The sequence below is a fragment of the Quercus suber genome, unplaced genomic scaffold (genome assembly GCF_002906115.3).
Source record: "Quercus suber isolate HL8 unplaced genomic scaffold, Cork oak 2.0 scaffold_93, whole genome shotgun sequence".
NCBI classification, from domain to species: Eukaryota; Viridiplantae; Streptophyta; class Magnoliopsida; order Fagales; family Fagaceae; genus Quercus; species Quercus suber.
In genome coordinates this window covers 188,283-198,431 of record NW_027069558.1, presented here as the reverse complement: position 1 = coordinate 198,431, position 10,149 = coordinate 188,283, and the positions used below count along the sequence as shown (strand labels likewise).

The 10,149-nt window shown below is 35.4% G+C and overlaps 1 protein-coding gene and 1 long non-coding RNA gene across 4 annotated transcripts; one reads left to right on the top strand and one right to left on the bottom strand.

Moving 5' to 3' along the window:
• Positions 1-234: 234 nt before the first annotated feature.
• On the top strand, positions 235-3,185 carry LOC112013986 (uncharacterized). The gene is made up of 3 exons (XM_065774468.1): positions 235-768; positions 939-1,170; positions 2,854-3,185. The coding sequence occupies exons 1-3, from the start codon at positions 235-237 to the stop codon at positions 3,183-3,185; spliced, it is 1,098 nt and encodes a 365-aa protein (XP_065630540.1).
• A 1,154-nt stretch (positions 3,186-4,339) lies between these two features.
• On the bottom strand, positions 4,340-8,378 carry LOC112016419 (uncharacterized). Of its 3 annotated transcripts, XR_002883319.2 has the most exons (5): positions 7,918-8,378; positions 7,135-7,260; positions 6,660-6,809; positions 5,764-5,999; positions 4,340-4,917 (listed from the first exon to the last, which is right to left on the bottom strand). It is a non-coding gene; the product is annotated as an uncharacterized LOC112016419 (long non-coding RNA). The 3 variants fall into 3 exon arrangements; XR_002883331.2 differs by lacking the exon at positions 6,660-6,809 and having other exon boundaries at positions 7,130-7,260; positions 7,918-8,373; XR_010629354.1 differs by lacking the exon at positions 6,660-6,809 and having other exon boundaries at positions 7,918-8,373.
• Between the last annotated feature and the right edge of the window lie 1,771 nt (positions 8,379-10,149).

Sequence of the window (10,149 nt, the reverse complement as noted above, 5' to 3'; positions counted from 1 at the left end):
TCTCACTTATGCAGAAGTATATATACTCACTTATATATACATACATCCATATATACTCATTTATATATATACTGACTTATATATATATAGATACAACAATATATATATATATATATACACACACATACAGCAATATAGATATATATACATATAGCAACATATATATATATATATATGTACTTCTTTATAGTGGCTAATGTGAATTTTTTGGCTGCCCACAAGTGTGATTCAGTTATGGTCGATACCGATTCAGATCGTGATTCAGTCATGACTGATCCTAATTCAGATGAGTACGATAGTGAGGTAGAACTTGAGATTGCCACAGCCTACATTCAGCTATGTATAGAGTACGTGCAAAAGTACTACATGAAGCGACCTATGTGCACTAGTATCCTGAGTGGGAGGTCATATGTGATTGAAGTACTAGAAGGAAATCCTCAAGTGTGTTACAACATATTCCGCATGGACAAGACCATTTTTAGGCACTTGTATAATGAGTTGAAGCGGTTGCACCTATTAGAGAAGGACACTGGTATTGTTTCAGTTGATGAGGTCATTAGGACAATGCTATTTATAGTTGGACACAACGCTGACTACCAGCTAACTGCCAACTGCTTCCAACATTCTTTCGAGACCATTCAAAGGCTGTTCCTACGTGCCTTGCGTGCTATCCATGCTTTGGGATGTCTCATCATTCGGCCCGACGTTGATGCAGCTGAGCTTCCTCATTCACTTCGAGGGAATGAGAAATATCACCCATGGTTTGAGGTATGCTTTGATTTTTCTTTTTTTAGTTCTTAGATAAATTATCACTTTGATTGATTAAAATCTAAAAAATCTGTAATAGAGAATAGAAAGAATCCCTTATGAAGTGTGAAAGAGAGCTGATTGCACATAAGTTGAATTTACCTAATTAGAGCTACCTATTTTTTTAACAGAAATGTATTGGGGCCATCGATGGGACGCACATAAGTGCTTCTGCCCCATTTGGTAGGACCACCACATTCATAGATAGACGAAGTGACATCACCCAAAACGTGATGTGTGTATGCAACTTCGACATGCTGTTTACGTATGTGCATTCTGGATGGGAAGGGAGTGCAAATGATTCACGAGTCATGCAGGACGCACTTGGACAGGCCGAGTATGAGTTCCCTTGGCCGCCTAGAGGTAAAAAAATTAACAATTAAAAATTAAAAAATTAAAAAAAAAAATTTGGTGCATTTGGTTTTGGATTTGTTCTTTGGGCATCTACATCAGTATGATAGCTTTCATAATTGTAGCTACAGCACTGCAGAACTAGGGTTGGCAAAATTTCAATATATGAGTTGCACTTACATGTCGTGAACTTGATAGAATTGCTGATTAGGTTTGCAAAAATTTGAACAGATAGCTAAACTTATAATAATAATCTTTGGCTAGTAATTTGAATTATCTTATACCATGAGAACTAAAGTCATACCAGAGATATCTAAAACAGTCTCTACATTGTGGTTAATGCATTGCACAATATGTAGAATAAAATTGAGTTATAATTTGTTATGTATTTCCTATATATCTATAAAGTTATACTTATCCAATTATACAGATAATTTTTTCTATGCTTCAAACACTTGCTTCTTTCTTACTTTTTTAGAAACTCTAATATCACTGTAAATTTAAAAAAAAAAAAAAAATTAGGGGAACGATGGAAAAGAGGTGGGTTAAATGCAGCTCTTACATCTAAGCAATGTTATGCTAGACTTTGTAGAGTTTTGAATACATCTTCATAACTTTTTTGACCCTTCTTTTCTTTGTTTGATAAGTAAGAAATTATCCATTAAAAGAACATGAAATGCAACATAAATATGTGGAAATCATGCAAAGAGTCACGACATGTAAGTTATTGTGTGGTGTAATATTGACAAAATGTTGCAACAAGTGTTACTTGATCTTAACCCATATATAATATAATAAAAAAAAAATGTATAAACTATATCTACTAACAGTGGTACAAGGCATCTAGTTACAATTGTCTATTAATATTTTTTCTTTAATTTATAATGTGCAACATGATAAGTAAACTTGCACAAGTTGCGTGGAAGTGGTTCTTATAAATAACATCCTGGGCTGTGATTATGATTTGAAATTGTTTCTATACAGACCTTACAAATAGCCTACCACTACCTGCAACATGTTACATGGGTCATAAAGTATATGATTAAATTTGTTTAAGATATATTTTGAGGCTCCCTTCTAATTAAAAAGAAAAAAAAAAAAAGTAGTCATACCCAATCTACAATGCTCTTGCTTCAGGTTATTTTTTACCCACTATTCTTGTCTATTGTCAGTATTGATGATAAGAAGTGAGCCTAGTGGCCCTTACTTGCCATAAAGGCTAGAGGCCAATTTTGATATAAATTTTGATATAGTCATTTGTTCTTCTTTCATATTTGTTCAGTGAGGATCATCTCCCTTTTAAAACAAGGCCAAATTCACAAGGTTATCACAGCCGTTTGAATCTAGTCTCATATCAACTGGTGCCACAATTGTTTTCCCTCTTCCAATTGGGTGGCCACATTATAATATCAAAATATTAATTAAATTATACATGTTTATAAATAAAGATGTAAATATCAGGGGAGGTTCTTGATTAAAGGGTCATCACTTCTATAAATGGTAACTATGTTTCTGTGTATGGTGATCCTTTTGCAATTTTTCTTTTATTGTCACTTAAAAATAGTTGTGTTGGGTAACATTAATTGCCAATGGTTATTACTCTAATTGCAGGATTGTACTACCTCGTTGACTCGAGGTACGCAATAGGCAGTGCATTCCTCCCCCCACACAAGTCCGCACGCTACCATGCTTAAGAGTTTCAAGGTGCGAACCGGCAACCTACTACCCCACAAGAGTTGTTCAATTATAGGCATTCATCATTGCAGATGGTGATTGAACGATGCTTTGGCGTGTTGAAGGCAAGGTTCCCGATCTTGACTGAAATGCACTCCTTCTCCCTCTCTAGACAACGGCTGATTGTGACCACTTGCTATGCACTTCACAACTTTATCTGCATGTATAACCAGGCGGATGAAATGTTCCATGTGTGGGAAGGATCATTTGTGCGTAATAGCAACGCAACCTTAGCGGGAGCTGCACACGTAGGTAGTGGGGGTACTGAAGAAGCTTTTAATTCTTGGGCATAACGAGCAATGTCGAAGTATTATGATGCGATAACTGCTGCTATGTGGGCAAATTACACAGGCAATCGTGATTGAACTTTTTGGGAATAGAATGTAAAAAAAGTGGATATTACAGTATTCAAACTCCGTTTTAAGTTTTAACCTTGTTTTTATTGAAAAATTTGTTGTGACAAAAATAGATGCTGGTTATGGAGGCATTAGGCAATGACATCATGCTATGTTTGCATTTTTAACTGAACTTTGCTTTTTCTTTCCTTTTGGTTTGTTCCTTTTGTGCTTCTCAAGTGGTTAGTAAGATCTCTTGAGATTGGACCACTCTTGTTAGGGAGGTCATATCTTATGTTTGATATGGTTTGATATGGTTCTCATTCCTATTGAAAGGAAAGATGGGTGTAAGACCCTATCAGGTACTGTGATGAAATTATTATGTTCAGGGATACAATAAAAGTGTTGAATGAAGGTTAGTTATATAGTTTCTAGGTTGTGTGAAGGCAATTCAATATATAATGAAGCAGTTAAGAGGCAAAAATTATGAACCATTTGTATTTCTTGGAAATTCTATAACGCAAGCTGTAACTGTTGTTGACATTGTTGGTTTTCTTTTCTTTTTTTTTTTCTTTTTTTGGTAGAAAGGAAAATTTCATTAAACAACCAAACTAAGGGGAAAAGGGAGGATCAGCAATGGTCCTGTTAACATACAAGCCAGATTTTTGTCCGAGCTTAACCGCTCCAAAAGATCCACAGGCAGATCTTGATACAAAATAAAAGGTCTCTCACGAAAACAATGCACGATCCAAACTTGAGCTATTTCAAATAACAGCTGCCTGCAGTCATCAATAAGTGGCAAAACAGAGAGATTAGTAATAGTTGGGCTGGTGAGGAGCTGCACAACAGCCATAGCATCAAGTTGAACGTTCATAGCATTTAGGTTCATGTTTTTGCAGAGCATAAGACCATGTCTAAAGCCCCACAACTCCGCCATAAAACTATCCAAGCACCCAAGCCTCTTGGAAGGGAATATTAATTCCAACAATTGGCTAAGCAAAAGCTTCCAACTTAACAACTTAACAATTTCTTGACAAAATTAAATTTTAAGCATTCACTATTGTGCTGGTACAATATATATGTAGGAAAAAGGAAAGCTAGAGGAATGCGACAATAACATACTATTGTAAAAGTACTATTAAGCCAATAACATACAGTTGTAAGAGTCAAGAGTCAGCCCCATACATATACCTAGCACTAGCAAAATGGATGACTCAAGATTGTCCAAAAATAGTACACATGGCATCAAGTTCATGAGGAGTCAGTACTACATAATAAGATAATATGGTTATAGGACATTATCATAATAGTTTGGTTTAGACCATTGTCATAGTTAGCAGTAATACAAGCGTGGTGCATAACAAACACCATCCAATGAACATTATCTTGACCCTTTTTTTTGTCTGATCTAAGGGGTGGACCTTGTCATGCATGACCCTTAGTTCCTCTCGCAATACACACAACTCTTCTTGTAGTAACTGGAAATTCTCCGCATATGACAATGGCATCTTCAAGGGAATACACCATTGAAAAAACCCACATTTTTCCTTTGGGCAACATTGAAATAGCCTGTACCGGTTATCATTTCGTTTATCTGAAATCCTCACACTTGCTCTCAAGCCACAGAAACAGTTGCGCAATTTCAGAACCGAAGGCCATCATCAATATCCTCATGCATTGTGTCTGACATCTGCAAGAAGAAGCCACAAACCTACTCACTTACACATTACTCATTTGAATATGCTATCAATTCGTGCAACAAAAAATATAGCAACATATCCAAGCAAACCCTATGGCTATGCAATTTCACACAATTGTTTTCAATTTTCGGTGCAAGAGTAATAAAAACTTTCAAAATTTTGAATTAGAAAACCATCATTGACAGAACCAGAACAGAGAAAACCAAAAGTAAACCTCACAAAACCTTTCCGTTTATCACTATAATTGAGGAATTGGCCTGAACAACACCACATTATATCCATCATATTCAAATTGAATTCAATGAAATTCAGTCAAACCGACCACAAAATCATCAAATTCACCAAGCTTAAATTCATGAATATTTAACTAAACCCAATCAACTAAACTAACAGTAAAAATTCACTAACGAAATTCAATCAAACTGACCACAAAATCATCAAATTCACCAAGCTTAAATTCATGAATAATTAAACTAAACCCAATCAACTAAAAATAACAGTAAAATGAAGCTAATAATCAGCTTTCTCGGCAACCAAACAGAGTGTTAAGAAAAATGAAAAATCAAATGGGTTGTAAATCAAACATTGTTTCAACAGCAAAAGATTTAGAGAATGTACCTAAAAGATTTCGAGAATGTAGGGCATGTATGTTTGGATTGTAAATCAAATATTGTTTTAACAACAAACAAAGAACAGAAAAATTGGGGGTTTTCCCGATTGGTGAGGAAAAAAAAACAAAAGAAAACAAAAAAGTGAGAAATCTGTGAGTGAAGAAGGAACGGTTCGGTCTTTAGACAAAAACCCATTGACAAGTAAGGTGAAAGTGAGATTCGAACCTAGATCTTGGAGTGATGGGTCGGCGACTCGGCAGCGACAGAAGCTCGATTGGTTGTTGGGTCTTGGAGTGTTGACAGTGGAGATGAGATCCAAGGAACGTCAAGCCCAGCCGTGGATCTTCTTTGGCATCGATGAAGATGAGGATTGTGCGTGGGTTTGGTTTTCTGCTCTCAGGGAAGAAAAGGGATGAAGAAGGAAAGAGATGAGCAACGGGAATATATGGATGTTCTCTCTCCTGATTAAAAAAAAATGTTATTTTTAGTACTTTGCTCAGCTTTTTTTACCATTCAAAACACACATACCAAACACATATTTTATATTTTTTGAATATTGAAAAATGTTGTTTAAATTATGATACCAAACACATTTTTTTTGTTTTATTTACACTAAAGATACGTTTTTCAACAACACTTTTTAAACCACAGTTTTCACATCTTTTTAAACAACAATTTTTGAAAACTAGGACCAAATGGGCCCTTAAATTCCATAAAAAAATGCCGCTGACATGCGAAACTCAAGTTTAAGTGTGTGTTTGGCAAAAATTATTTTTGCCAATTTATTTTACTATTCAATTTATTTTTACTACTATTCATAATTCCCACTGCACTTTTTTATACTATTCATGGATCCCACGATTCTATTTTAGCTAACTTTTACCTTTATCTATAGTACTTTCAGTTAAAAGTTTTCAGTTTCAGCAAAATAAGTGAATCTTAAACAAACCCTAAGAAGGATGAAGTGCTTGGAATATGGTACTCAAGTTTTCAAAACTCGAATACCATGTAAGAAAGTATCCTGCATTTCATGCATGAGAGCATCCACGTAACATACATATGGTTCCTACTCGAGTTTTATAACATATATATGGTTCGTACTCAAAAAGCTACTTCCATACCTTCAATACCTTTCTCAGATGATCATATTTGTTTTTAATTTGGACTGGACTCACCACTTTGTTAATCAGCCTCTACTACTTTATCACTTTGTCATACCCTTCATTTCTCAAATATCCTCTGCTCCTATTGCTTCCCCTTAACCATTTTGGCTACAAATAAATTCTATAATCATAAACATCCTTTCAAATAAATCATACACTCAAAAAATTACAAATATAAAACACAAACACCTTCCAAGCCATGTTCCATGAAACCTTCCTAATTAGAATCTCATCGTTGTGTGTAAATTTTCTTTAATGCACATTCACTTAAATAAAAGACAACTAACATTGTGTACATAGGTTTCTCCAACAACAAAATTTTTTTTTTTTTTTTTTTCATTGTGTGCATAAAGACATGCAACAAACAAGAGTAACAATTTAATAAAGTAATGATTGTGTAACTGTTAATATTATCATGAAAGAGTTACCCTACTATGGAGCTGTTATTGCTGCAATATGAACTGTAGAGTTGTTACTGGTTTAGTGTGGACTGTGGTCTTCCTTATGGACTGAGTTTAAGGGATGAAAAATCTATGGGCGCTTCCCAAGACCAGCAAAACTGCATAGAAAGAACAGAGTACATTCAACTTTTTTTTTCCTAGGGAAGTAAAGAAGAAAACAACTATACAAGAGCAGAGGGAGATACACACACACACACACACTGCTAGGATTGGAATATAATATAACCTTGGCTCAAAGGATGTTTGTGTTCATAATGGTAAGCTCTTTACATTTAAATCATGACTTGCACAAACACACATGCACTTATAGCAACACATGTTATCAAATAATTGATCCCACCATTTCTTTCATAGTAATCTTATGATGCCCTATTCAAAAACACACTAACCCTCCAATACCCTAACTCATACAAATGAACAACAAACCCAGTAACCTACACTTATCAAAACAAAATTGTCAAAAACTCCCAAAAATGATAACTTTACAGCTAAATTTCCATTATCCCACAAAGAAACAGATACCCAATTACCATAAATCCATGAAATTGCCAAGACTACTATACACAGGGGACTTACTCAACACAAGTTTTGGCTGTTCTTCAAAAACCCAAAAGAGTAAACAACACAAAGATTCAAAATTTCACTTCTTTTTTCTTGTACTCAGCATTTTCTTGAGAAACAAACAGATAATTAGACTAGAAAATAAAGAAAACGAAGCAAAGTGTAAAAGCAACAAGAAAATATAGCAGTCTTACCAATGAGATAAAGCTCTTCACCAATTGTAGCTAAAGTGCTTGATGAAATAACTGAGAGAGAGAAAGAGAGAGGTTTTACACAAAAGGGGGTATTTAAGTTGTTGGTGGGTAGATAGGATATTAAAGAGCATTGAAGAGGAACGAGTTGAGGCATTGATGAGGAGAGAGTCGGGTTGTGAGAATTGAAAAGGAGATCTTCTCTATAGATTTGCACCGCTGGGCTGAAGGGAAAGGGAAATATTCAAGGGGTATTTGGGTTGTTGGTGGGTAGATATGAAATTAAAGAGCATTGAAGAGTAAGGAGTTGCGACATTGATGAGGAGAGAGTCGGTTGTGGGAATTGAAGAGGAGATTTGCTCTACAAATTCACATCGCAAGGCTAAAGGGAAAAGGAAATATTTAGAATATTACCGTTGTTAAATGATACCATATTGGGCAAACCATTCGAAAATAAGCTAGCTTTTCTACACAATGAATTGGCCCACATCAACAATGACAAGGGACCCACTTGATGCTTCAAAATAAGCTAAATGCAAAATAAGCTCCCAAAATCTCTAATAGGAACTAAAGTAAGATTCTCAATACAATAGGAGTGGAGCAGCAACTCCACATATTAGCATAAACTAATCCAATCCCATGCTTAAATATAAAATTGAGCCAATGACACTAAAAGAAAGCAGTAACAGTTATGACCAACCACACTTCTTATCTAGTCTAATAGCATAATTCCACAAATATATACCATGGGTGCTAAAAAGAAAGATCTACTAACAATTTGATTTAACCAAAAATCACTTGCACAATGTTCTCGTCAGAAAAAAAAAAAAAAAAAAAATTTTCGGTTGGGCCACAAATTGGGCCCAATTCCTAAACGGGGCCCGGCTGGGGCGGGTTCGGGCCCCGGGAAAAAACCCGGTATCCTAAACGGGCCGGGTTCGGGCTACGGGTCTTGCCCCGCGGGTCGGGTCCGGGTATGAAAAAACCCGGCCCGAACCCGACCCGTTGCCATTCCTACATACTATTGTAAAAGTACTATTAAGCCAATAACATACAGTTGTAAGAGTCAAGAGTCAGCCCCATACATATACCTAGCACTAGCAAAATGGATGACTCAAGATCATCCAAAAATAGTACACAGCGCATCAAGTTCATGAGGAGTTAGTACTACATAATAAGATAATATGGTTACAGGACATTATCGTAACAGTTTGGTTTAGACCATTGTCATAGTTAGCAGTAGTACAAGCGTGGTGCATAACAAACACCATCCAATGAACATTATCTTGACCCTTTTTTTTGTCTTATCTAAGGGGTGGACTTTTTCATGCATGACCCTCAATTCCTCTCGCAATACACACAACTCTTCTTGTAGTAGCTGGAAATTCTCCGCATATGACAATGGCATCTTCAAGGAAATACACCATTGAAAAAACCCACATTTTTCCTTTGGGCAGCATTGAAATAGCTTGTACCAGTTATCATTTCGTTTATTCGAAATCCTCACGCTTGCTTTCAAGCCACAGAAACAGTTGCGCAATTTCAGAACCGAAGGCCATCGTCAATATCCTCATGCATTGTGTCCGACATCTGCAAGAAGAAGCCACAAACCTACTCACTTACACATTACTCATTTGAACATGCTATCAATTCGTGCAACAAAAAATATAGCAACATATCCAAGCAAACCCTATGGCTATGCAATTTCACACAACTGTTTTCAATTTTCAGTGCAAGAGTAATACAAACTTTCAAAATTTTGAATTAGAAAACCATCATTGACAGAACCAGAACAAAGAAAACCAAAAGTAAACCTCACAAAACCTTTCTGTTCATCACTATAATTGAGGAATTGGCCTGAACATCACCACATTATATCCATCATATTCAAATTGAATTCAACGAAATTCAGTCAAACCAACCACAAAATCATCAAATTCACTAAGCTTAAATTCATGAATATTTAACTAAACCCAATTAACTAAAACTAACAGTAAAAATTCACTAACGAAATTCAATCAAACTAACCACAAAATCATCAAATTCACCAAGCTTAAATTCATGAATAATTAAACTAAACCCAATCAACTAAAAATAACAATAAAATGAAGCTAATAATCAGCTTTCTCGACAACCAAACAGAGTGTTAAGAAAAATGAAAAATCAAATGGGTTGTAAATCAAACATTGTTTCAACAACAAAAGATTTAGAGAATGTACCTAAAAGATTTCGAGA

Coding starts and splice junctions, on each gene's coding strand:
- LOC112013986 (XM_065774468.1), top strand. CDS start 235: ATGGTCGATACCGATTCAGATCGTGATTCAGTCATGACTGATCCTAAT. Junction 769..938: donor AATATCACCCATGGTTTGAG/GTATGCTTTGAT, acceptor TTTTTTTAACAG/AAATGTATTGGGGCCATCGA. Junction 1,171..2,853: donor GTTCCCTTGGCCGCCTAGAG/GTAAAAAAATTA, acceptor ACCATGCTTAAG/AGTTTCAAGGTGCGAACCGG.